The sequence below is a fragment of the Ictidomys tridecemlineatus genome, chromosome 16, assembly GCF_052094955.1.
Source record: "Ictidomys tridecemlineatus isolate mIctTri1 chromosome 16, mIctTri1.hap1, whole genome shotgun sequence".
Classification (NCBI taxonomy): domain Eukaryota; kingdom Metazoa; phylum Chordata; class Mammalia; order Rodentia; family Sciuridae; genus Ictidomys; species Ictidomys tridecemlineatus.
In genome coordinates, this window is record NC_135492.1 from 37,659,593 (window position 1) to 37,687,140 (window position 27,548).

The 27,548-nt window shown below is 61.9% G+C and overlaps 1 protein-coding gene across 5 annotated transcripts in view; it reads right to left on the bottom strand.

Moving 5' to 3' along the window:
- Nucleotides 1–27,548, bottom strand: part of Iqsec1 (IQ motif and Sec7 domain ArfGEF 1) — a 74,635-nt gene that overhangs the window by 31,360 nt on the left and 15,727 nt on the right. The window contains exon 1 of one of the 5 annotated variants that reach the window (XM_078033379.1): nt 19,509–19,649. The exons of 2 other annotated variants lie outside the window; for them this stretch is intronic. Coding sequence is in view for 1 of the 3 variants with exons in the window: in XM_078033376.1 (XP_077889502.1) it covers nt 3,237–3,301 (65 nt within the window). In the remaining 2 variants the exon portion in view is untranslated. Of the gene's footprint in view, nt 1–3,236; nt 3,545–12,899; nt 13,048–19,508; nt 19,650–27,548 lie in introns of those variants that run through there. 2 more of the 5 variants (XM_078033377.1, XM_078033376.1) reach the window with 2 other exon arrangements.

Here is a 27,548-nt window from a genome sequence, read left to right on the forward strand (position 1 = left end):
CAGAGCGCGGTCCTGAAGCCACACACTGCACATCCCAGCCCTGGGCCTCGGAGGTCAGTGGCCTGGACAATGTCCCCCCTGAAGCCCAGGGACAGCCCACGTCCCTCCTGCTGCGCCTCCTGGGGAACCACAACCCTCCCACAGGCTGCGCGGATGTCGGCCACCGCCCGGATGGTCACTACTGTGACCTTTGCACAAAGAGGGGACACGGCCAGGGAGCGCTCTGCAGGGTCCCACCAGGGACTGTCATCGCGTCAGGAAGCCACAGAGGTGGCCAATCACAACGGTGGTGACAATAGCTACCAGATATTGGGCACCTGGACACATAGGTCACCAGGAGAACCGCACATGCCCCGGGGAGTCACTTCTGGCTCCATTTCATGGATGAGAAAAACCGAGGCTCAGACGGGGAAGGAAATGGCCAAAGCCGCACAGCTGAGAAGAGAAGGAGTCAGGGTTCCGAGTGGCCCACAAGACCCGGGCTCTGTGAGGGGCAGCTTCAGGATACGCTATGGTCTCTCGACTGGCCCAGGGCCTGACATGAAGTAGGTGCTCATTAAAACTGCCTCGTGTGGATAAAGGAGCGCAGGAGAGTGCGGGTGGGTGTGCTCGGGTCTGGCCATGGCAGCTAGGGCAGTGGTGGGTCCAGGTGGCGCCCGGCCATAGTCCCACTGCGTGGTCATGGATTCCTGCTCTGTGTAATTCTCACATGGACAGCAGCGGGGCCTCAAGGCCACACCAGTAAGTTCCTCGGGAGCTGGGGTGGCCTCTAAGGCCACTAAGATTGGCTTTCGTGGCCCAATGACAAATCACACCCCCGCCTCTGTGCGCCCTCCCCCGTCCACACGCGCGCGTCCGCCTCTCCCCAGGCCTCCAGCCGGCGCCCAGCCCACGGGACACTGCCGATGGTCACCGAGCCTCTTGAGCTCACTGGACCGACATTCCATGTGTCATCAAAATCCAGAGGAAACTTACAAAAGAGGAAGGAAGAAAATACAGCCGCTCAGCACAGCTGGGAAGGACACTGACGTGGACTAACACACACAGCCTCTGACCGCGGAACCCCAGGGCTCGCCTTGCTCAGAGGCCCGCGGAGGAGCGGCAACAGTCAATCCCGATCGATCGCTGAGGTGCCCTGGACTTAGAGATTCTCCTGGTAAAACCAGGAGCCCGCGCTCTGCAGAATCCAGCCACAGTACGCTTCACACAGCTGGCACAGTGGCCCACGCCTGTCATGCCAGTGGCTTGGGAGGCTGAGGCAGGAGGATCGCAAGTTGGAGGCCGGCCTCAGCAACAGCAAGGCCCTAAGCCACTCAGCGAGACCCTGTCTCTAAATAAAATGCCAAATAGGGCTGGGGAGGGGCTCAGGGGTGAAGAGCCCCTAGGTTCAATCCCCAGGGCCCCCCCCAGGACCAAAAAAAATCCTTGATTCAGGCACAGACAGGAGGCCTGGCCAATGCCGTCCAGAAACACCTAGTGCCCAGCCCCCACTAGGTGACTCTGCAGCCTGCCCGCCTGCCTGCCCGCGCCTCTGGGCTGGATCTGGGTAAATATCAGCACAGCTCGCTCACAGTCCTGGGGTTCTCCGGCCCCAGGACACCTGGCCTGGCCCCTGCCACCGGGGAGCAACGGCTCATGTGCAGCCCAGACTCAGAAGGCCCCCAACTCCCTGCAGCTGGAAGGGCTTAGAGCACAGACCAAGGGACTTCTGAGAAGGGACGTGGGACTGCGGAACCCACACAAGAAGTGGTTTCAATGACACGCTAGGTGGCCTGGGGAAGTCCTCAGGGAGGGGCAGAAAGCCCTAGTCTCCTTCACATCCAAGGCGTGAAGGAGTCCAGCCAGGACAAGTGGCTTCCCAGTGGCGGTCGCCTGCTCTCCCTGGACCGCGGGCTGCACAGAACAAAGACACGGAGCCTCCTGCTGCGTCCCTGGGGCCTGGTGCAAGCTCGAGTATACAGTAGGTACTCCATAATCGCGAGTCTTGGTGCTGATGAGGACTCCAGCTGTGGCTCCCCTGCCACCTGAGGGTGATGGTCACAGGAGGAGAAGGCGCAGACAGAGCGCGACAGCTGAAGGGCTGCTCAGGGTGGCCGCCACGTGGGGGGTGAGGCTATGGGGACCCCCAGCCCCAGCCCGGGCCACTGATGCCAGACAGATGGTCCTGCAGCTGCAGCCTGCCTGGCCTCCGCCCCGATCCAGGGAACCGCCCCCCTGTCTGCACCACCCCACACAGAGCCCCAAGCACTTGGGATGGGGAGGGGACCGAGGGGACCTCCTGCAGGGTCTTCATGCAACTGCCAGGCACTTTTGCGCTTGCAGAATTTTGGAACTCAAAAGATCAAAAGGCTCCAGGTGGGCCTCCCCCAGCGGGGACCCAACACAGCCACGACACAGCCACGGCTGTTTGCAGACCTGCGGCCTCACTTCCCTCCCCTGATCCTTGGAGGGGCCGCAGGCGGCTCAGGGGGCAGCTGCCCGGCGAGGGAGAGAGGAAATCAATATTCCCCGCACACACACCCTGCTCACAGACAGCCGCTCAGGCCCCGCCAGCCGCCCACAGCTCGCAGGGCGGCCATCAGTTGCCAGCTCCAGCCCCGGCCATGACAGGCCCCCTGGCCCCTGCGTGCAAACAAAACCCCCAACCAGGCCACCCCGAGTCACAAACAGCAGCCACGCACGCAAACCTGAGGTCCCGCACCTTCGCAGGTGGCCCTGCCAGGTGCCTGGTCCCCAAGCCCCCACGGATTGGCACAGCTGGAACGTGACCCACAACTTGAACTTGCTCAGGGTCTCCCCGATGAGCTGGACACACAACTCAGGGACAAGCCCAGGGTCTCCCATGGACACAGCCCCAGGAGCTTCCCTGGCTGCCACCAGACACAGAGCCCGGCCCCCCCACTCCCCGCCCCCCGCCCTGCCACAAACTTCTGTCACATCCGCCTCTGGCTCTGCCACCCGGCCACCCACAGCAGCTCCCACCCGGGGTCCCCGAGGGCAACTCGGACACAGAGGTCCCCAGATCCCTCCCTTGTCCCCCAGGAACAGGTCCAGCCGGCGACCCTGCAACACCGGCTCTAGCAAGGGCACCCTCGCGCCCCATGCGGGCGTCCCCTCTTGCGGGCACTCTTGGCCACCAGACAGTGCCCACCCCACTCGTCACACCCCGAACACGGGGGTCCCTGGCCCGGCCACTGTCCAGGAGGCCCTGCCCTCGCCCCCGCGCCCGGCCTCACCCGCTGTCCAGCTCCAGCTCCAGCAGGGACTGCGTCCTCTCCGAGCTGCAATGCAGGCACCACATGGCGGCCGGGCGGCCGCTGCCCCAGCCGGAGCGGGGACCCAGGCCCAGCGCGGCCCACCGGCTCCCAGGCTCACACCCTCGGCCCGAGGGCCCGGCTTCCTGCCGCGGGACCACGCCGCGTCCCCGGGCCCAGGGCCTGCCGGCTCCCGCCGCTCCGGGCCCGGTGTCGATCCCAGGTCAGCCGAGCCGGCCCTCCGCCGCCGCCCGCCTGGCGCAGCGACAGTCCCGGCCGGAGGAATGTGGCCCGGGAGGGGCGGGGCCACGGAGGGGGCGGGGCCGAGGGCGGCGGGGGCGGGGCCGAGGGGCGGGAGACGCGCGAAGCCAGGGGGCGGGACCGAGAGGAGGGGCGGGGCCGAGAGGGGAGGGGGGAGCGCGGAGCCAGGGGGCGGGACCCAGGGGCTGGGAGAGGCGCGAATCCAGGAGGCGGGGCCTAGAGGGGCGGAGCCGAGAGGACCTGGGCCGAGAAGGGCGGGGGGAGCGCGGAACCAGGGGGCGGGACCGAGAGAGGCGGGGCGGGGCCAGGCAGAGCCGCGGGGGCGGGGCTGCGCGGGGATACGGGGGCGGGGCCGAGAGGGGCCAGGCCGGGCCGTGCAGAGCCGTGGGGGCGGAGCCTAGGGGGCGGGGCCGCGCGGGGCCCGGGGGCGGGGCCGGGGCGGGGCCGGGGCCGGGGCGGCGCCCTGGGAATCCCGGGCGGGGCGGCGCCCTCGGGTCCCGTGAGCTCCGGAGGCGCGGGAGGCGCGCTCTGCGCACCCGCTCCAGCTCCAGCACCTCCCAGTGGCCACGTCTTCCTTCCCGGCGACGACGCACGACAAATACAAAGCACCCGGCCGCTCACCCGAGGCTGCTCCGCAGACGGTGGCCTCGGTTCCTAAGGCCGGCCTGGGGCCTCGCGGAAGACGCGCCCGCCCCGGGGACGAGGGCGGGGTCCCACCCGGCGTCACCCTGGGGGAGGATCCGGTGGAAAACTGCACAACCACACGACACGTCCCCTCGCCCGGCCAGCCCCCGCAGCCCCGGGTACTGACAGCACCCCAGAGCTCCTCCTGGCGACATTGTGCACAGGCGACCCCGGCCGGCGCCCAGACAGGAGACCAGGCTCTGCTCACTGGGCTGCTCGTCCCACTCTCCTTTCGGGCTGCCCGACCCCATCTGTCTGTCCATCTCCTGTCACTTCCCGTCCCTGGGTCCACGAAGGCGGGCTCAGCGGTGACAACCTGGGTAGCGAGCGCGTGGACAGACACCACCAGACCCAGCTGTCCCGGGGCGCACCACCAGGGAGGCCAGCTCCCGGAGGACCAGGCAGCTGTCACATCTGCGCGATCAGGAAATCACAGGAGCCACTAATATGAAGGGGCCCGGTCTTGTGCCCTTTGGAAGCTTTCATTTGAAGACAGGGGCCAAGCTGCCCCAGCCTGCTGCGAGGGCAGGGCCGCCCCCAGATCCAGGCTGGCGCCCCAAGGCTGAGCCCCGCTTACTGCCCAGAGCCACATTCCTCCCCTTGGGCTCCCATGTTTTCTTTGCTACATTAAAAATGAAGAGAAAGCCAGACATGGTGGCAAATGCCTGTAAGCCCAGCAGCTCAGGAGGCTGGGGCAGGAGGACTGCAACTTAGAGGCCAGCCTCAACAACTTAGGCCCTAAATAACTCAGGGAGACCCTGTCTCTAAATTCAAAATAAAAAGGGCTGGGGATGGGGCTCCGGGGTTAAGCACCCCTGGGTTCAATCCCTGGGACCAAATAAATCCTTAAAGGCAGAATGGGAGGGCAGATTGGCCAGTCAGAGACGGTCGAGGGCCTGCGTTACGTTCCAGCAGAGAAAGCAAAGAACCCAACGGGCCAAGGATCTGGATGGGCCTGTCTCCCAAGACGACGTACAAATGGCCAGTAAGTGCAGGAAGAGATGCTCAAGGCCACATCAAAGGATGACACGCTGCCACCCCACGTTCTAAGGAGGTGATGAAAGGACCTACACGCAGAAGGTTCTAGAAGACCACTGGGCTGCCCTGCTCAAAGCCTGGCCCTTTCCCTCCTGCCACCCGCGACTCCGGGTATTGTTGGTCTGCCAAGCAGGACACGCAGCGGGAGCCAGGGGCACGCTCTGTAGGCCCCTGGCCCCAGGGAGGCCCTTCCCCGGGATCCTTGGTGACTTAAGTCCCAGCTTGAACCACGCCACCAAGCCCAATCTGGCTAGCAGTGAGGCCCTGTCCAGGAGCGCCTGGACAGTTTTCCTGACCAAAGGACTGGACTGCACAGACCTCATGTCCACCACTTGGGCCCTTTGCTTTCTGAGTCTCATTAGCCATTTAACTGAGCAAGTACTAACCAGCACCTGCTCTTGCCCTGTCTTCTGAGGCCCCAGGGAGAAGGCACTGGTGTGACCACCATCCCTGGGTGTGGAGTTGTGACAGCGGGGACAACCTGGAACTCTGTCTCGGGAAAGGCTCCAGCGACGGGGGCATTTGGGGCTGGGTCTTGAGGGACGAGTAGGAGTTCGTGTCTGGGGTCGCAGGATGCAAGAGAGCCTTTAGGGCCACCCCCCTGGGTCTCAGCCCTGAGTTGCTCGCTTTGGCCCATTTCTCGTGCCACAAGCTAACTCTGTCCTCATCCTCCTGGGTTCTAACGCCCTGATGGCCCCAGGGATCTCCTGGTCTCCTGGGACAGGCCTGTGGCACCCTGATCTCAGAGCTCTCAGGGTGACATCTGGTGGCTTCACGTGGCTGACCTCAGGCCTATGTGGCCTGGTCCTGGGCCATCTCTCCACCTGCGGTCAAGTTTAGTGTCCCTTCTCCTGGAAGCCACGCCCCCTGGCCCGACCCTGGGTCCTTTCATGTCACCAAGGAGCGGCAGGGTCACTGCCAGGCAGGGCTGGGTGGGCACTCTTCCCCACAGCACCCTGGGCCTGTCCGGGGCTTGTCACCCAGAGGGGACACGGCAGCTGGACACCTCGAAAGGTCTCTCCCGAGAGCCAGACCTCGCCCTGCCAGCTGTTGTACTTTTAAATAAAGTTTTGTTGACACAGAGACACACCCGCCCCTTCCACATGCACAGCCTCCTCCGCCCCACGAGCCAAATCAGAGCCACCAAGCCTCCAGCACCTGTCCAGCCCGCCCAGAAAAAGTCTGTCGCATGTAGGGGCATCGCATGTGGGGTCCAGCCACCTGGGGAACCCCTGTCCACGCGGGAGGACCCCGGCGCCCTGAATATGCAAGAGCAGGCTCCAGATGCACGGGGGACTGTGGAGGTTAACAGAGAGGGCTGGGCCAGATGGTCACTGCTTCAAAGGGCCCCAAGAGGGGACACTATTGGGAACAAATCCTAGGACTTCTTTAAAAAGGCACTGAACTTTAAAAACCCAGTGAACTAGCCAGGCGCAATGGCGCACAACTGTCCTCCCAGCTGCTCAGGAGGCTGAGGCAGGAGGATCGCAAGTTGGAGGCCAGCCTCAACAAGTCAGCGAGAACCTGTCTCTAAACAGATAAAAAAAAAACAAAACAAAACGGGAGTCCATCTGCGTATTAGGTGGAATGTCAAAAGTCAAGGGAATCTAGAAAAAATATACAGAAAGAGTCGCAAGGCTGGCTGTCACAGTGCACCCCCTGGAGGCCACCAACTCTGGCCCAGAGCAGGGCTGTCCACGAGAAAGCAACTGTCCCAGAATCTGCTGGCGGGCGGGGGGCATTGGGGATTGAACTGAGGGGCACTCGACCCCGGAGCCACATCCCCAGCCCTGCTCTGGGTTTAATTTGGGAACACAGTCTCATGGAGTTGCTGGGGGCTTCACTTTTGCAGAGGCTGGCTTTGAATTCACGATCCTCCTGCCTCAGCCTCCAGAGACCCCTGGGTGACAGGCGTGTGCCACCGCGTCCGCCTTCACTTTTAAACAGTGAGTTCACAGCCAAGAACAGCCAGCAGAGGGGAGCCAGCCCAGGCCCTGGGGCCCCTACTTAATGAATAGATGACTTCCTCCATCCCAAGTGCGGGAGGCCTCTCTTTCAAAGGGAGGCCACTACTAAGTGCTCCTGAGACTCCGGCTACTTTTAAGTGGCTGACGCGCTCCCTCCCTCCGCAGTCTCTGTTGCGCTATTGATTTGAACAACACCTTCTCTGGTCCCAGAGGGCGGAAGGCCAGACTGGGCCAACCCGCGCAGGGGAGTAGAGGCCAGTAGAGGACGCGTGTGAGGCCCAGTTCATCAAGTGCGCAGACCTGGAGCTGAGGATGTGCGTGTTCCCCAGCGCTCACCAACACCTGTCACGCGTGGGGCAGCCCAGGGACCTCACCTGCATGTGCGGGCCCTGTCCCCTGTCCTTACGGGGCTTGCTCATCCTCGCTGTCAGCCTCATTCCCAAGAGTTCTACAAAGACACAGAGGCCCTGAAGCCCAGAGAGGGTAAGTCGTTTGCCCTAAGACACACAGCATAAGGGATGGACCCAGAAATACCTCATGTGGGCTCAAGTCTGGGCTCACTGTGCCCCATCGGTGCCTCTCAAAAAGTGGGGCCCTGGGCACGGCAGCAGCAATGGATGTGGGAGTCATCACAAATGGGGCTCCTGAGCCTGGGGCGGCAGACGCTTGCTGCAGTTTGGGGTCTCTGCTCTGTGCTAAGGTGGCCCATCCCCAGGACGGAGGGAGAGCTGGCAGAGAGGCAGAGGCTGCTGCCTGGGGGTGGCCAGGCCTGGAGGCCTTCCTGGAGGAGGTGATGCCCATCTTGACTTGGGGCCTGGTGGGGAGGTGCGTGGCTGAGGCTGGCCTCCAACCTTCGATCCTCCTGCCTCAGCCTCCAGAGCTGAGGGGCTTGCTACGTCCCCGTGTGGACTCAAGTGTGAAAGCGAATCGTTGAACCAAGGAGGAGCTGCGGGGAGGAGGGAGGCCGGGGGCGGAGAGGAGGCCGAGGGGGGAGGGGAGGCGGGGCTCTGCGGGGCACAGGCTGCGCATGCGCGGCCCCCGGAGCTCCAGCTCAGCGCAGGGAACATCAGACAGAAAAAGACAAGAAGGTGACACACGTGGACCTGAAATCCCCCCAAACGGGGGCTCTGAATGGGACAGGGTGGGGACACTCAGTGACCACTGGGTACCTTTCTGTATCTTTTCTCTGGTAGCAGGGATAGAACCCAGGGCGCTAACTGCTGAGCCCTGTCCCAGCCCTTTTTCTATTTGATTTAGATGCAGGGCCTTGCTAAGTGGTTGAGGCTGGCCTCCAAGTCACGATCCTCCTGCCTCAGCCTCCCCAGCTGCTGGAATGCCAGGCGTGAGCCACCCCTTTTCTCTTTGGGGACAAGTGGAGGCCACTGCCCCACCAGGGCCCCTGCACTGAGGGCCTCAGGGGCCCTGTGCTCCCAGCGGCCTTGAGGGGGACACTGTTTCTTTGCCCATCAGGAAGCGGAGGCCCAGACCCGAGGACTGACCTGCTTGCTCAAGGCCACTCGGAAGGGCCATCTTGGCCGTCCACGGGGACAAACATCGTGGCCCCTGGGAGCCAGAGCCAAGGGGCTGGGGAGGTGCTGCTCCTGGGTCCCCTGGGCCCTGTGTCCCCTGGAGTGGGTCCCAGCCACAGTCCACAGACAGTTCCCACAGTGACTGTGATTTCTGTGTTAAGAGCCAAGACATCAGGGTTGGGGACCCCGGAGAGCCAAGCGTCACCTGCAATCACGGGCGCCACAGTTGGCTGCACACGACAGCTGATTATGGCCTAGCTAAGGGGGCTTTGCCCCACGCCCCACGCGGCCAGGGCCAACGCAGCTTGGGGGCCTCCTGGCCAACAGGCTCCTCTTCTCTCCCACAAGGGGTCTGGCCCTGGCTCCCAGGTTCTGTGGACCTGTGCAGGAGCCACCGACAAGGGACAGGCACTGACCGATGATTGACAGCGAGGTGACGGAAGCCACCCTAGTGCAACCTGTCCCCGTCCCCAGGACAGGCCCCTCCAGGACAGTTCCCAGACAGCAGCCACCTACCAGAACATTCTCTGTTGCTTTAGTAGCCACCTGGTGACATGTTGCTTGCCATCGGGGGCCCAGCTCTACTCCTTGGCTTCTGTTAGTGACCACTGGCCTCTCAGGGACAGGGACAGAGTCCCTGAAATCTGGTCACGAGGTCCACTTCCCCTGGGGACTGACCATGCGGAGGACTCTCTAAAAGAGGCTCAAACACACTCGCTGAGTTTTCCTGTTCTCTTCTTTTGGGGGTACCAGGGATGGAACCCAGGGGTGCTTCACCCCTGAGCGCTGTCCCCAGCCCTTGTTACATTGTATTTGCAGACAGGGCCTCACTGAGTGGCTTAGGGCCTCACTAACTTGCTGAGGCTGGCCTCCACCTTTCGATCCTCCTGCCTCAGCCTCCTGAGCCGCTGGGGTGACAGGCCTGCACCTCCACGCCTGGCTCCTTCGTTAAAGATCGGCCAGCGGCTCTCAAGCCTTTTGGTGTCAGCACCTCTTCAAGCTCTTTACTGAGGACACCAAAATGGCCTGTGGGGGTCACAGCGGTGGATATTCACTACATTGAGAAACGGAAAGTGACAGATCCTTTTAGCACAAAGACACACCAGCACCATTCCAGGAACCAACACACTGCAGAGCTTCCAGAACATTCCACCATCTGCCTGTGAGAGCGCTTCCAGAACATTCCACCATCTGCCTGTGAGAGCGCTTCCAGAACATTCCACCATCTGCCTGAGAGCTTCCAGAACATTCCACCATCTGCCTGGGAGAGCTTCTATAATAATAATAAATCGTGAAAAAGTAAATAAAAATAAAAAAAGAGACACTGCTGCCGTTTGGGGCTGGTTTTCCTGCTTCTGCGGCCTCCCTGGGGTGCCCAGGGGTGAAGGGCGAGGTCCCTGGGGTCCTGTGTCACACAGGAGCCCATTTGCAGGACGCCCCAGCTGTGGGGCAGCGAAGTGACCGCCAGCATCTGCCTCTCTCTGAATCTAGAGGCTCCAGCTCCAAGCCCAGGTCCCCACCGGGGGCTGTCCCCAGGTCCGGCTGGTGGCAAATTTAGATCGGCTTAAGCAGCTCAGGGCACAGCTGGCCAGGCAGCTCTGGAGGGGATGAGACAGGCCGGCGACAACTGAGCGGGGCCCCAGCTTGGGTGTGGGTGAGGGGCTGTCCTTGTCCCCACCCCCATGCTGCTGGCGTGGCTCAGCCCACCCACGCAGCCAGGCCTGGCGCCACCTGTCGCCCGGCTGGGGAACTGCAGCCTGGAGAGGAGCCCAGGGGCTTGGCCAGGCCTGGGCACTGGGCGGGGGGCAGCCTTGAACCCCAGGCCCGCCTCACCGCCGGCTCAGGGCCCAGCGGAGGTTGCTCTGCCCCTCCCTGAGACGCAGGGGACCTGGCCAGGTGGGGGTGACGCTGTCACCACTCGGCCTAGGCCCCAGCTGGCTCTCGTCGGCCTTCGGTGCTTGGCAAATGTCAGCCCATGAATGATGTCACCCCACGGTGAGTCCTGTCCCTAAATCAGTGTCTGTCACAAACGCAGCTTTTGGAATTTTGGGGATAACAGGAACTGAACCCAGGGCTACGAACCTCTGAGCCCCGTCCCCAGCCCTTTTTAGTTTCTATTAAGACACAGGGTCTTGCTGAGTTGCTCAGGGCCTTGCTAAGGGGCTGAGGCTGGCCTCCAACTGGCGATCCTCCTGCCTCAGCCTCCCGAGCTGCGGGGATGACCGGCGTGGGCACGGCACCCCGTGAGATAAGCACCTTTTAAAGTTGAGTTCTGGGGGGATGGTAACAGATGACCAAAGGGAGGGTGTGCACCTGCACAGAGGTGCCCTGGGCAGCGGGGACAGCCAGACGAAGCTGAGAGGTGGGCCCAGGTCTGCTCTGAGCCAGGCCGATCTGTAGCCCAGAAATCTGGCCACATGGTCCAGTTCCCCTGGGGACCGACCATGCGAAGTCCCTAACTCGAGGCTCAAACAGACTGTAATGGGGAGACTGTCTGGGATCCCCTCTGCTGGGACCCGTATGGGACACATGGAGGAAGATTCTAGAAAACTAAGCTCAGGAAGACCACAGAGACCCTGTGTCCCGGCACCTGAGCTTTGTGGGTGGGCACAGTCGGGGCTGATTCCTCCAGGGACATGCAGGGACCCGGTGTGGGAATGTGACAAAGGCACCCTCTTCTGATGGAGCCAGCTGCGGGGCCAGACAGGGCAGGAATGGCGTTCTCTCTCTGCCAGCTGCTCTTGTGCAGTGTACAACCCGAACATCTGTACACTGGCAACCTCTGAAGCTCTGCTACTGGACGACTGTGATTTTCCTGCCTCGGCCTCCCGAGCCACCAGGAGGACAGGGCTGCAGCAATGTGGTTTTTTAAGGCCCACAAAAACCCGACCCCATATCACAGGCCATTAGGAGCGACATCATTTGCTCGGGTCCTCACACAGACAGACTGACTCTCTGCTCTCTTAGAGGTGGCCACACGCCCTGGCCTCCCACACGGAGTCGGGAGCCCAAGCTGGCTCAAGGTCCCGCAGCCAGGCCAGGCCAGGCCCGGTCCCCGGCTCCACCCCCCACGGCAGACCCAGATTGCTGGGGCCGGGGCCGGGGGCTGGTCTCTGGCTTCAGCCTCTGGGCACAGAGGGGCCCTTCTTTGCTGTCCCAGAGTCCCTCCTGTTTGTCCAGTGCCAGGCTGCAGCCTGCCCCATCCTGCTGACGGGGAAAATCTGGTGCCAGCGTCTACAAATATGTGTGCTCTCCAGAGAGAGGGGGAGGCGCCCGTTCCCGCTCAGAGCGGGGGACACAGGACAGAAGGAGCCACAGCCAGGGGCAGAGCCAGCCATGGGGGGGGGGTCATGAAAATATGTCTGGGGGGGTGACAGATGGATAGATGTAGCCAGGTGCGGTGGCCCACGCCTGTCATCCCAGCTGCTCAGGAGGCTGAGGCAGGAGGATCATGAGGTGGAGGCCAGCCTCAGCCACTTGGCAAGACCCTGTCTCTAAATAAAGTATAAAAAGGGCTGGGGACGGGGCTCGGGGGTTAGGCACCCTGGGTTTAGTCCCTGGTGCAAAAACAAAACAAAACTGTACCTAGCTGTTTCTAGCCGAATGTCCCTGTCCTGGCTCCTCTCAGTGGCCTTCCACCCTCTGGAGCCCCAGGGAGGGGCAGCGGCTCCACAGGGAATGTGCCTTGTCACACACCCACAGAGGCCCCAGGGCAGGGACAGAGCCTCAGCCTGGGCGGGGGGCTTGGAGGGACCTGGTTGTACCTTGAGCCATCATAGGCCCTCCCTGACCCTCGGTTTCTTCATCTATGAAATGGGCGGCTGTGCCTCCTCTGCGCGGCAGGAGGAAAGAGGAGGCCCGAGGTGCCCAGCCCCAGGAGGGTCCCTGCTCAGTCATTCTGGTCCCTGAGCCTGGCACGGGGCTGGGGGACGGCGACCCTGACCACACCCGGCCTGGGCCACTGGCCAGGGAGGCGAGGAGGCTGGAAGCCGGAGGTTCACCGAATGCTGGCAACAGCCACCCGCCCCACCAGGGGCAGGCCCTGGACACCAGAGGGGACAGGAGTCCCTGGGTGGCGCTGCTGGGAACCGGCAGGACAGCTCGGGCGGGGACACGGGGTGGCCCAGGTCCCGGCGGCCAGGTTGGGGACGCCAGCCCTCCCTTACCTGGGTCCTGCGGGCGAGGCCGCGTCCTCCTGCGGCCCTGTCCCTGCTCCCTGGTCCCTCCCAGCCGCACAGCCGCTGGTCCGGGTCACAAACCCTGAGCCCGGCTTAATCCGCCCGAGCAGGACACGTGACCTCCCCACCGACCTGCTGGGCAGGAGCCAGGGCTGGGCGGGGCTGCGGCCGTCCCTGTCACCCACTCCCCGGGGGGCGCCCGGCCTGGCCTGCAGGGTGTGGACACAGGCTAGGGGACGCGCAGAGGAGGGGAAAGGACGCACTGGTCCCCAATGGTGCTGGGTCACCTGGGTTATGGGGGGAGGGGTGCAGGGAAAGAGAACAGGGACAGGGACAAAAGGGACCTTGTTCCTCCCACAGTGCAGACGAGTCCCAGGTGGGCCAGCGACTCCTGGGGACAGGCGGGGACCTGCGGGGGGTGGGGCAGGGAGTCCCCTCTTTATTTAATTAACTTATTATTATTATTATTATTATTTGCTCCTGGGAATTGAACCCACGGTCCCTTGTCCCCTGAGCCCTGTCCCCAGCCCTTTTTACTTTTTATTTAGAGACAGGGTCTCCCTGAGCTGCTCAGAGCCTTACTAAGTGGCTGAGGCTGGCCTCCAACTTTCGATCCTCCTGCCTCAGCCTCCTGAGCTGCTGGGATTATAGACAGGGACTGGGGATGACTTTCTTGAAACACACAATGTCACCAACAGAGTGGACGGCGGGTGGCAGGTGGGCAGGCGGGCGACCTTAACAACTCTGAAACCCTGAAGTCCATCCCAAGACCCCAGTGAGCCTGGTGCAGGGACAGCCCTGAACGGCTCTTTACCACAGGGGACATCTGAACGGCCATCAAATGCGTCTGCACACCCCCAAAAGCCCCACTAAACCCACCAGGCGACTCTGTCACACACCCACCAGGAGCATCGAGCAACCAGGAGGGGCCCTGGGGCGTGGGAAGCGGGGGCCCAGCGCTTTGTGAATTGGGACAAATTCATATTGACCACCGAGGTCGATGCCCTAGACAAGTCACGCCACGTGTCTGGGGACACTCATTCAAAACCAATAGCTCCACTGAAAGCAGGAGAGGGGGAGGTGGCCTATAGACACCACGGAGTACAGGGCGCGGGGTGCACGCCTGTGACCCCAGCAGCTCGGGAGGCTGGGGCAGGAGGATCGCAATTTGGAGGCCAGCCTCAGCACCTCAGCGGGACTCTGTCTCTAAACAAAACATAACAAGGGCTGGGGACAGGGCTCAGGGGTTAAATGCCCCTGGGCTCCATCCCTGGGACCAAAACAAACAAAAGAACAACAACTGGTTTCAAAGGCCCAAAGACAGCCACTCACACAGGTGACCGTGTGGCCACCCGTCCAGCCTGACCTGCCCGCACACCCTGCGCCTATTTATAGACAGCTCGAAAATAAGAAAAGCAAGGTCACATGGAAGGCGGTTGCCCCACCGGTGGCACAGCAGGATGAGCAAGGACCAAGGATGGGGCTCTCACGGAGTCGCGAGGTGTGACAGGCGCGTCCCTGCCACGGTCAGCCACTGGGCCTCGGTGTGACCGCATGCACGCTCTCATCTTTTATCAGCATCTTTCCACTTTCTGTGGCCATTATGGGTGTCACAACCTTTCAACTGGTGACTGCTCAGCCATCAGGCCATTATCTCTGAGCTGGAAGACCTCATGGCACAGATAAGAAGCGAGAATCAGAGAGGGCAAGGAATTGACGCAAGGCTGCACAGCAAATCAGAGATCAGCAGGGCCAGGACTAGAACCCGGGTCTCTTTTTTTTTTCTGGAAGAGTCTTGTCACTGAAAATCCCATTTCACACCAACGGGGGCAGATTCGTCCTCGTGACGCCTCTCAGTCTGTGACACCTCTTCTTAGTCGCCTGTTTGTCCCCCCCACTCAGGAAAGCTCTGGGAGGGTCGGGTTGCAGTCTGTGTGGCCCGACGGTCACCCCCAAACTGAAACGAACCAGGGACGTGACGGACAGTCCGTCATTTCTGGATGCAGCTGACATTTCTAGTTGGACTTTGAGGTCCTAGAAATCCTGGGAGGCTCCTCCGATGTCCCCAAGGAGAGAAATGAAACAATCTGCAGGAAGCCGACGTCCCTGCACAGAATGACCTTCTGGTGGCCTCAGGGGGTCGGTGCTATCCTGACCCCATGTTTTCTTTCTTTTCTTTTTTGGTCCCAGGGATGGAACCCAGGGACCCTTAACCCCTGAGCCCCGTCCCCAGCCCTGTTTTCTATTTTATTCAGAGACAGGGTCTCGCTGACTTGCTCAGCGCCTTGCTAAGTGGTTGAGGCTGGCCTCCAACTTGCCGTCCTCCTGCCTCAGCCTCCTGAGCTGCTGGGATGATAGGCGTGCGCCCCTGCACTGGGCTCATGACCCCGTTTCAAAGAGGAGAAGACTGAGGGTCAGGGAGGCCCGGTGACTCATCTAAAGTCCTGGGCAAAGTTGGCAAGTTGAGAAGTGGCATTTGAACCCAGTCTAGGGGCGGGGAGTGGGGGCTGGCTGCTGGTGGCTATTCATGCCTGAGCTCCCCTCCTCCTGTCCCCCTGTCCCCCTGCCCCCAACCCCTTACGGTGCCGGTTTTGATTTTAGGACTTTCCTGGTCTCTAGGAGTTGGGGCAGATGACAGGTCCTGGGTGACAAAGTCCTGGGACCTCCAGATCCCGGAGGGGAGGGGCTCTGTCTCCTCCTGGCTCACTCTCTGCCCAGCCCTGAGGCCTCTGGAGGAGCCAGACCCACCCAGCTCAGCATCTGCATGAGCCACACCATGGAAAGTTCCAGAAAACCCAGGCCTGGTTTTGTCCAGACAAACACCCCACGTAGCATTTCCCCACCCCCCACCCGCCCAGGACAACCCAGAGCTTTCCACCAAGTCCCCAGACAATTGGAAAATGCAAAACGCAAAAGAAATCACAGGCCCCGGGGCTTGGAGCCCACGGACCCGGATCTGGTCACTCTGCGTGACCAGGGAGAGGGGACCCTCTCTAAGGCAGCCCGACTCTTGCTTGGATTCAAGTTCAAAGCACAACCCAGACTCAATCAGCCCCCAGCCACCCAGTGCCCTGCCCTGGGGGGGGTGGCGACAGGAGGGGACACGGGGTGTCCTTGCACACAGGGAGCGACACGCAGGACTCACAGCCGGCCGGTCCCCGAGGCAGGCTGGCCGACCCTGCGCCTCGGGATTTGTGGGCGTCAGCTGGATGCTGGGTCCCCCCAAGAATGTCCCCACACAGTGACACAGGGCCGGGGCTGCAGAGCCACCGACTAACTGTGACTGAGTCCCCAACAGGGGCGGTGGGAGGGGCAGCGCTGGACAGGAGCCTGTGGCCTGGGAGGTGACATCATTGTTTGAACATGAACTTTTCCAGAACCATCCTGCTAGTTAACGGGTGGGCCTGTGGCTTGCAGATGAAGGGGTGACGCGTGTGACAGCCCTGGGACCGCGTCCCCAGGAGCAGGGGCTAAGTGTGCAGCTGGGTTGGAACTGCAATCTAGTGGATCCAAAAATCACACGGCAGGCCGTCCAGGAGCCTGAGGACAAGGCTGGCACAGGTGCTCTTCCAAGGTGGCATTGGCTGGGGTACCCAGGGCTGGAGGTTCCAGAGGATGAGTGGGCTCTGGGGATCTAAAGTCAGGGCCTGCACACGACCCTCTCCTTCAGTGACAACAGACCTGGGACTCAAAGCAAACTTTGACCAGGGCATAGAGTTGCACCTGCCTGATATCCTAGCGGCTCAGGAGGCTGAGGCAGGAGGATCGCAAGTTAGAGGCCAGCCTCAACCACTTATAACAAAGCCCTGAGCCACTCAGCGAGACCCTGTCTCTAAATTAAAAATAAAAAGGGCTGGGGATGGGGCTCAGTGGGTAAGCACCCCTGGGTTCAATCCCTGTACCCATAAAAGAGGAAGGGAGGGAGGGAGGGAGGGAGGAGTGAGCAAACTTTTAAAAAGAAAGGACACGGATGACAGTGATGAAGAAGGCACTAGACCGGGGAGTTGTCAGGTGACGGGGTGGGGGTGGGGTGCCTTCCTGCAGGAGCCAGGACAGGGCCAGGTGCTCTAGGGGGCGACAGGGTCACCAGAAGACCCTGTACCCAGAGTCACTGCACGGCGGTAATGAATGCTAACTCCGAGCTGCACTGGTAAATGGGATCCCAAATCACAGGGACCTCACCAACAGGGTGGCTTTCACCCAAGCTCATCCATCCAGGAAAGAAGAACCCCCACTGTCCACCCCCCACACACCCCCATAATGAAGGGGCAGGACAGAGCAAGACATCTGGTAGACCCTCCCACCAGAGGGCAAGTGCAGCGAGGCATCTGGTAGACCCTCCCACCAGAGGGCAAGTGCAGCAAGGCATCTGGTCGACCCTCCCACCAGAGGTCAAGTGCAGCAAGGCATCTGGTCGACCCTCCTACCAGAGGTCAAGTGCAGCAAGGCATCTGGTCGACCCTCCTACCAGAGGTCAAGTGCAGCGAGGCATCTGGTCAACCCTTCCACCAGAGGTCAAGTGCAGCGAGGCATCTGGTCAACCCTTCCACCAGAGGTCAAGTGCAGCAGCTCAGCTTGAACACCTGGCTGTCCCCAGATCAAAGGAGGCCACATTCTCCCCTCCTAGCAGGGCTTAGAGGCTCACGAGTGTCCCCTCACTCCCATGGGTGACTAGGAACGCCAAGGCCCCCAAGGGTCGCAGTTCTTCCGGTGTGGCCTTGCCCTCCCCTCTGGACAACATGGAAGGGTGGGAAGGGGTCAAAGGGGTTGCCATGGGGACATGAGGCATGGGGCAGGCCAGGTTGGCTGGAAGGGCTCGCCTGGCTGCCGCCGGCCCTTTAAGAAGCTTTGGACACAAGTGTCAACTCCAAGTCATGAGACACAAGATTACTGAATGTTTGCAAAGCGGGCAGCAGCCAGGGCCCCTGCAGAGGGGAGCGAGTGCAGTTCTCCTGCCTTGGTCCCCTCTTCATGGACCCCTATGGGAGCACGGGGGTCCCCAGGCAGCAGCTCTCAGGAATGACCGGGGTCCTGGAGGACAGGGGATAGGCCCGCAACCCGGAGCCCTGTGACCTTGGACGTGCTCTTGGCGCTGGCCAGCTCCTGGCTGCAGGATGCTGTCTCCTGCAGGATCCCCCACAGCTGGGCTGGGGCATGTGGCACCCGGGCCACCTCTGCCTTACCTTTTCCTGCCTGGGGAAGGGGTTGGGGGCTGGGACCATCTCCCTCCCTCCCTGCAGGGGGTTCTGGGCTGGCGCTGGGGGTCGGAGCTCCTGTCGCCAGCAGGTACCAAGGCCTGGGCACAATACGGGGCAGGGGAGGTTGACCAGAAGGCCGCAGCTATGTCACCTCCATTCAGACTCCTTCAAAGGGGGCTGCCCAGGGTCCCGGTTGGTGGACACTGACCACAGAATGGGGTAGAAGGCCAGCAGAGCACCCACCAGTGTCGCCACCCAGAGCCCAGCAAGAGCTTCTCAGCAGCCCCTGGGGCATGCCCAGCGCCAGCTGTGTGGCCGGGCAGGGCCCCTCTGTCCTTGGGAGCCTCTGGCTTGGCCAGGGCCAGGGGGAAGGGACACCCACTATCATCTTTCTGCTCCGTTTGCTCCAGGAACTGATCAGCTGTGACCATGGACAGCTCGGCCTTTCACAGTGGCAATTCCTGGCAGGAACATGGAAGGAGGTCCCCAGGGCGGGCGGGAGGTAGGGGGACAGGGGAAGCCAAGGCTCCCCACTGCCCACTCCTTCCTGCCCCTGCGCCCACCAGGGGCAGCCCACGATGCTCAGGGTAAAGGGGCTGCCCCTCTAAAGCCCTGGCCTAGGAGGGTCCCCTTCTTGGGGACAGGTCAGAGGGGTGTCCTGCCCTAGCCCAATACATCCTGATGTCTCCAGGACAGATCCGAGATTCTGTGGCGGTTCCAGTCCCCAAGGGGGGTCCCTTGACCCTACTCTCCAGACCAAGATCCAGCCCCTGGTCCCTAGAGCTAAGACGGGGCCCTGGTCTCTTCCCCACGTGGTGGCAGGAGAGGCTTCAAGCCCGGGGAGGTGGGCAGGGCGGCTCTGGAGCCTGGGGCTGCGGTTCCCGGAGCTGCTCCCCCGCCCGCAGCGCGCCCCGAGCGAATTCCTGGGATGCCACCACCTCCGGCCACCCTGGCTCGGCTGGCCACCGCGGGGAGGCAGGAGCGGCTGGGGGAGGGGAGGAGATGAAGGGGTGCGCGGCGACCCCAGGGCTGGGCTGCGGGAGCCGCCAACGGCCCGAGGCGACGACCGCGCACCTGCCACCCGCGGCCGCCACGGTCGCCTTAGAGCGTCGCAGCGCCGCGGAGGCCGCTCCGCTGCGTCCCCGCCGCGCCGCTCCCGGGAGCGACACCCGCAGAGCCCCGCTCCAAACGCTGGCCCGGGTGTCCCTGCGGCCCTTGGGGTCGCCGCAGCCCCGGTGCGGTGTCCCCAGTGCGGCCTTCTCGGGAGCCCCCCCGCGGTCCCCGCGTCCCCTCCCGGCTCCTTCCTGCGGCCCGGCCAGCAGCCACCGGAGCTCTCGGAGGGTCCCCGCGCCGCAGCACCCACCCGGCCCCGCGTCCCCGCGTCCCCGCCGCCGCCTACCTCCCGGGTCGCCTGCAGCCGCCGAGCGCGCGCAGTCCCGTCCCCGTCCCCGTCCCCGCGGCGGGCGCGGCTCCTGCGCGTCCGGCCGGCAAGGGGGGGGGGCGCGCACCGAGGAGCGGAGCCGACCCGTCCCCGTGCCCGTCCCTGTCCCCGCGGTGCCGACCTTGGCGGGGCCTCCGCGCTGGCCTCAGTTTCCCCTGCGGAGAGCGCGCGGTGGGGGACGGGCCGCCCCCGCCGCCGACGTCACCCGAGTTGGGGACCGCGGGGGGCGCGTGGGTCGCTGGGGCCGAGCGGCCTCGGGGCCCGGGACGCGGCGTCCCCCGGCATCGCCTCCGCGCCCCGCGATCGCCAATGAGCGCCCGGCCAGGCGCGGCCCCTCCCGAGGACGAGGACGGCCCCGCCGAGGCCACCAATGCCCGGCCGCCGAGGCCCCGCCGGCCCGCGGGTCCGAGGACGCGGCTCAGAGACGGCAAGCCGCTGGCCGGAGCCGCACAGCGCGCCCGGCCGCCGTGTCGCCGGCCACCACGCCCCCCGCCGCTGCGGGACACGCGCTCCCGGTTGGCGGGGGGCGGGGTGGACGTGGCCTTGACCCTCCGCGGGCAGCGGATTGACCCAGCCTTAGAGGGACCCCGGGGACGGCCCTCGATGGCCTGGAGAGCGGGGTGGGTGCGGCCCGAGGGTCCCGATCGGCGGGAGGGGATCGCCCCGGGGGGCGGCCGGGCCTGGGGACAGCACCGTGGCGGGGCGCGCGGGGATCCCGAAAGGGAACGAGGGGGCGGCGCACAGACGATCCCGACCCCGGAGCGCAGGCCCGAGGCTCGGCCTCCCCGCAGCCCCGGCCTCCCGCAGCCCCAGCCTCCCCGCAGCCCCGGCGCAGGCCGCCCCGCAGCGCCCCCTGGCGCCCAGACGCGGCGACACCGGCGGCCCGAGCGCTCGGCTGCGGCGGTCCAGCCGCGCGAGTGACGTCATGGACATCAGCTCCTCCGCGGCGAGGAGCTGTGTGACCTTGGGCGAGGCGCTTCCCTGCTCTGGGCTTCGGGGACAGAGGGAGGCGGCCAGGTGGCAGTGCGCAGGGGCCCAGGAAGGGACACACAGGTCAGAGGTGACACGCGGGCACTCTGTCTGCCACTCTATGGGACATCTCAGGGACCTGAGGCAGAAATGAGCCTCTCAGGTGACACACAAGGACACGCAGGCCGGAGGAGGTCTCCCGCCTGCATTCCCAGGGCTGCTGAGGCTGGGACTCCAATGCAGAGTTCAAGTGCAGGCCTGGCTGCCGTGTTCTCCACCCTGCAGCAATTATTGAGCGCTTCAGGTTTTCCCAGAATGTACAGCTACTGGTAACCAGCTGGTCCAGTAGCTGTACATGGGGACATCTTCCCTCCCTCCCCGCAGGACTCAGCCTGCGGCACCTGTAATCGGGCTTGGAAACCAAGGCCTGAGCCCCTCCCCCGTGTGATGTCATCCATGTGGGTGGAAGTTTTCTAAGAAACAGAAATTAATTTCATAATTTAAATATTCTTTTTTTGTTGTTGGTACCAGGGATTGAACCCAGGGCTGCTTCACCCCTGAGCCCCGTCCCCAGCCCTATTTTGTATTTTATTTAGAGACAGGGTCTCGCTGTGTTGCTTAGGGCCTCACTAAGTGGTGAGGCTGGCCTCTAACTTTTGATCCTCCTGCCTCAGCCTCCCTAGCTGCTGGGATGACTGGCCTATCTATGCCCAGTGCCCGGCTCTTGCAGGACTTCTTAGGTGCCTCTCGGCTCTCAGACATGCCGTTCCTCTTTCTTTCTCCCACTTCAAGTGCCTGGAGACTCTGGGTTCCTATTTCCTCTGACCCACACCTGCAACACCGTGTCTGTCTGGGTTGGAGGTCAGTGCTGTGGCTCAGGGAGATGACACAAGTCTGGACACCCGTGTGGTCTGGGACACACATGGGGCTCATGTTGGACTCACCACATCTCACAGGTCAAGGGCACTGTCATTGCACTGTAAGGTCCTGTACTTGGTATCCTTCATTTGTCTGTCTTGCCTTCCTGCATTTGTGATTTTTCCTCCTCAAACTAATTTTCTCTTTTCCTTTTTTCTTCTTTTTTTTGGTACTGGGGATTGAACTCAGAGGCGCTGGACCCCTGAGCCATGTACATCCCCATCCCTTTTTACATTTTATTTAGAGACAGGGTCTCACTGAGTTGCTCAGGGCCTTGCTCAGTGGCTGAGGCTGGCCTCCAACTTGCTGTCCTCCTGCCTCAGCCTCCTGAACCTGGAATGACAGGTGGGTGCCACCGCACCTGGCTCAGAATTCACTTTTCGAGAGTCATGCTGACGACCGCGAACATACTTTTGCTAAAACGGGGGAGGATTTCATGACCATGGAAATCACTTCTACAACTGCATCGTTCCAGGCCCAGCACGCACACAAGTCCAGTGATTTTTGACAGGACGGACAAGACCGTTCACTATAAAAGATCCTTCTCCAGCAGCCAGTGTCATATCAACTGTGTGTCCACAGGCAGAGGACGCACTTGGAACTCAGAACGATGGACGGTCCACAGGGGAAGGTCCAAACCCTGGGCGGCCAAAACTGAGACCTTGGGTCACCTGTGTCAGCTTCTGTCACTGTGGCCAGACAGCGAGTCAGAGGAGGGGAAGCTGACCTGGGCTAGGGTGTCAGAGGTCTCAGGCCACAGACGGCGGCCGCCATTGCTGCCATTGCTGGGGCCTGAGATGAGGATCAGGCAGCAAGGTCCTGGGGTGGAGAGAGGTGCTCAGCTCCAGGTGGGGCGGGGAGTGGAGGGGGGGAGGGGAGAGGAGGGAGGGGGAGGGGAGGGAGGAAGAGAGGGGGAGGGAGAAGGAGGGGGAGTACAGGGAGGGGGGAGAGGGAGGGAGAAAGAAGGAGGGTGGGGAGGGAGAGGGAGGGTGGGGAGAGGGAGGGGAGGGAGAAAGAGGGAGGGTCGGGGGGAGGAGAGAGGAGGGTGGGGAGGGAGAGGGAAGGTGGGGAGGGGGAGAGAAGGGAGAAAGGGGGAGGAGAGGGAAGGGAGAAAGAGGGTGGGGAGGGGGAGGGGGGAGGGGGAGGGAGGGAGGGGGGAGGGGGGTAAGGGAGGGAGGGTGGGGCTCAGGGGGGTCAGTATCCCTGGGTTTAATCCCCAGGACCCCCCAAAAAAAAAGCCTACTTCATTTTTGTGGTGACAGACACACAAATGGGGAAGGGGAGGGGAGGGGGAGGGGGAGGGGGAGGGGGAGGGGAGGGGGAGGGGAGGGGGAAGGGAGAGGGAGGGGAGGGAGGGAGGAGGGCCCAGGGAAGAGGCCTTCTGGTGCAGGGCCCACAGTGACCCACCTCTGGTGACACCCCTTCTGCCTGTAGTGACCTCCCAGTGACTCCAGTCCCACTGGGAGGGACATCCGGTCACAGCTCTTACAGTCTAATCACTTCACCCCTGAATGTCCCCGACCTGCCGGGAGCTGATGGGAGCCCCTCACGCCCAAGCCACAAGAACGTCAAAATCCAAAACTTCCCCCTGTCTCCTGGGACCTTGAAGAGGGTAGGGGACAGAGCCAGCACAGAGCACAGGGGACTGAGGCCTGGGCTCCATCCCCAGCACCCACAGAAAGGAAAGAGGAAGGAGGCGGGAGAGAGACGGCCCACGGGCCCTGGGAGAGCGCTTCTGCAAACCCATCTGATCCAATCATCAGGTCTGATTCCAGAGTGGGCAAAAGTCCTGGAGGGACATTTCATGACAGGCCAGTAAGCCATGGCCACATGCTAGTCCTGAGGGACATGCAATCAGAGCCAGGGTGAGCCTCCACGCGCTGTGGCGCGGCCACACTCAAAACACAGACAGTGGCCAATGCCGCAGAGACTCAGGGGAAACTGGTCCTCTCAGACACTGCTGCTGAGAAGGCAAGAAGTGGCAGCCACCTTGGAACCAGTTTGGCTCTTACAGAATGAAACCAGCCGGGCGCGGGGGCGCAAGTCTGTCATCCCAGCAGCTGGGGAGGCTGAGGCAGGAGGATCGCAAGGTGGAGGCCAGCCTCAGCCACTTAGCAAGGCCCTGAGCCACTCAGGGAGACCCTGTCTCTCAATAAAATCTAAAAAGGGCTGGGGACGGGGCTCAGGGGTTGGGCACCCCTAGGTTCAGGCCCTGGAACAATCAATCAAATAATAAACAAGTAAACACAGAATCACCTTGTGACCCAGAAACTCTGCTCCAAGGACTTGCCCAAGGGAAATGCAAATATATGTCCTCAAGGACTCGTGTGTGCAAGTGTCAACAGCAGAGTTATGCATAACAGGCCCAGGACGGAAAGGGTCTGCATGCCTGTGAACTTGACACGGAATGGAAGGTGGTTCCACGGGGCGCTGTACTGAGCCAGCCCATCATGGACGGCCCGAAACCCTCACGCCCAACCAGAGAAGCCACACGCCAGAGGCTGTGTGGGTCCCTGGGCATGGGAAGCCCTCTCTACAGGGACCAGAGGTTCCCCCGGGTGGTGACACAGCCTGTGACCCAGCCACACCGGATGCTGAGGTGGGAGGATCTCAAGTTCAAAGCCAGCTGCAGCAAGTTCAAGGGCAGCCTGGGCCAAGGAGGCAGAGTCTCCATGGAAATAACAGGATGGGGAGGTGACTCAGTGGGAGGGCACCCCTGGGTTCAGTTCCCAGGAAACACACTCACACACACACACACACACACACAGACACACACACACACACAGACACAAACACACATGATCTGTGATTGCCAAGGACTAAGAAATTGGTCAAGGAATGAGTGAAACAAGCACAAAGTTTCTTCATGTGGTGATGGTAAGGATGTAAATTAAAATGGTGTCAGGCAGGGTGGCCCACACCCGGAATCCTAGAGGCTCAGGAGGCTGAGGCAGGAGGATTGCTAGTTGGAGGCCAGCCTGAGCCACTTAGTGAGTTCCTAAGCCACTCAGCGAGACCCCCTCTAAATAAAATACAGAAAGGGCTGGCGACGGGGATCAGAAGTCAGTACCCCTGGGTTCCATCCCCAGGACTAAGAAAAAAAACAAATCTACTTTGGTTGTGGTGATGGACACACAACACCATAAATATTCTAGAAACCGCGAGTGCGCTCTGCAATGTGTGAGTCATACCTTAATAAAGATCCTCCAAACCACGATGACTGAATGCAGTGACAGGACTTGGGTCGGGTGTGATGGGGACAGGGGCAAAATACGGGCTGAGTGTGAGACCTGGGTTTTGTGTCAACACTGATTTTCCTGCATACGGCCCCTGGGCCCTGGGAACACGGGAGAACGGAATGACATGTTTTTCACGTGTCTTTGGCAGGTGGGGCCGGAACCCAGGACCTCACACGTGGCAGCCAAGGGATCTGCTTTGGAGCTCCACCCGCCAGTCTGCCTGTCACCCCCGGCCCCCAGCCCCAGTCCCCAGCCCCCAGCCCAGGCCTGTTCTTATGTGAGGAGAAACGCACAGAAGGGTTCTTTAGGGGCAAAAGTCAACCCATCGCACCCTCCTGGTGGTTTTTTAAGACAAAAACTTGGTGGAGTGTTGCTAATGATGAGTTTGGGTGGAAGGCGGGCGGCAGAGACTTGTTTTCATTGGATGATCTTGCAGCTCTGCCCTAAGATTGAAATTATTTCAAAATAACTCTTCCAACCCCCTTTTTTTTTTTTTTGCTATCTGGATTGAATCCAGGGGTGCTAACCCCTGAGCCCCGTCCCCAGCCCTTTTTAGATTTTATTTAGAGACAGGGTCTCGCTGAGTTGCTGAGGGTCTCGCTGAGTGGCTGAGGCTGGCCTCCACTTTGTGATCCTCCTGCCTCAGCCTCCCCAGCCGCTGAGATGACAGACGTGGGCCACGGCACGGGGATTCTCGTGCCTCTTAAGGAAGCCATATGTGTATAGATCCATGGACACCTAAAGCAGATCTAGTTGATCTAGCTGTGAACAAGTCTGGGGACACAGTCAGAGGGGCCGGAGTGTGGTGCAGTGCCCGTTCATCCGTGCATTCGTCCATTCATCCCACAGTATTTACTGAGCATCTATTATGTGCAGGAGCCTCAGCCATGAGCCCCACACGCACCAATCCCTCTCTCTGGTGCTGGGTGCAGCTGGGGTTGGGGGGCTCCTACACCAGGGTCAGTGGGCGTGGGATCAACTATACCAGGTCCCAGCGTCCCACTGGAGCTGGCATCCGGGACCCTGGACTCATCTGTGTCCTGCCACCTCAGATCATAATGAAGTCAAATTCTGTCCCCACACAGCAAAGAGGGTCACAGCTTTTACCACTGGGGACCACAGACTGAGGAAGAGCCTGTGGTGGTCTGGGGGTGGTTTGGACCCGAGAGATTCATGTTCTGGACGCTTGATCCCCAATGTCACAGAATCGGGAGGTGGTGGACCTCTAAGGGAGGCTTCAGGAGATGCAGGTGTGGAGGCGCACATCTGTCATCCCAGCGCCTGGGAGGCTGAGGCAGGAGGATCACGAGTTTGAGGCCAGCCTCTACAACTTCATAAGACCTCCCTTAAACAATAAACAGGGCTGGGGACCTGGGGATGTGGCCCAGGGATGGAGTGTCCCTAGATTCAATCCTGAGTATGTATGGGGGGGAGAGAGGGAGAGGGAGAAGGAGAGAGAGAGAGAGAGAGAAGGAGGAGGAGGAGGAGGAGGGAGGGAGGATTAGGTCACTGGACCGGACGCCGTCCCCCTGTGACAGTGCTTGGGGATGAACCCGGGGCGCCTCACCACAGAGCTGCGTGGCCGGTCCTTTCTGTTAGTTCTAATTAGACACCGGGCCTTGCTAAGCCGCAAGCCTTGATTGGCGATCCTCCTGCCTCAGCCTCCCCGGGGGCTGGGCTCCAGCGCCCCGCCCACCACCTGAGGAACCTCTTTTCTTGATAAACGACTCAGTCTCGGGGGGTTTGCTTACAGCAACGCAAAAGAGCCCAAGGCCCCCGAGCAGAGGCCATCCAGGCCACCCATGGGGACAGGGCAGGGGATGCAGTGTCTGGGGGGCACCTTGCTCACCTCCCAGCCCAGACCAGCCACGCAGACGTCCCAGGAGGCCCCCGACGGCAGGGTCCCCATGTGTCCCAGAGCTGCTCAGAGACGCCAGCTCCCAGGATTCCCAGGCTGGGAGCCCTGAGGATTTTGCACCCCATATGTCTGCCCGCCGCCGAGGGAGGCCAAACACACGCTGAGCTTCACACATCGGCGTCGCTCAAGCCCAAACAGACGTCGCCTGAGAAGTAAAATCCACCGACTTCAAATTCATCCCAAAGTGGTTCCCGGTGGCTCCCTGTCATGGCATAGCGATTTCAGCCAGGGGTAGGAAGCCTCCTGTGCCGGCGGTCACGATCCCTGAGGATCTGAAGCCAACCTCCAGCCGGGCCTGGCTGGCCTCGCCTGTCATCCCAGGGGCTGGGGAGGCTGAGGCAGGAGGATCACAAGGTGGAGGCCTCAGCCTCCACCTCAGCCACTCAGCAAGACCCTGTCTCTAAATGAAAAATAAAAAGGGCTGGGGACGGGGTTCAGGGGTCAAGCAGCCCTAGGTTCAATGCCTGGTAACAAGAAAAAAAGAAATAGCTACCGAGGGCCACGACACACTCCAAAGAAAAGCCCCAATGCGCAAAAAGACCCGCGACGTCGTTGGATATGAAGAAAAGGGACGGGGACACACGTACCGCTTACCCCGCCTGCGGGGACCCAGAAGCAGCCGGGCCAGGGCCTTGGGGATGGAGCAGAGACCTTGGACTCCTTCACAGCAAAGGACAGAATCAAGGACAGAGGGGGAGCCCCCAGGACAGGGACAATCTCCTCTGGCATCTCAGACCGCGAGTGCACCGACCGCAGGACGCAAAATGACCCCAGGGACGTCACAGCACAGAACCAACAACCCAGGCAGTAAACGGACCGAGGGGCGAGCGGAAGCCTCGCAGACGGAGAGATGCCACGGTCACCAGCTCAGGGGACGGCCAGCATCGCAGCTGCTGGAGACGGGGAGGCCAGAACCGCACCGAGGTCCCATCCCAGCCAGGCAGAGTGGCCGCC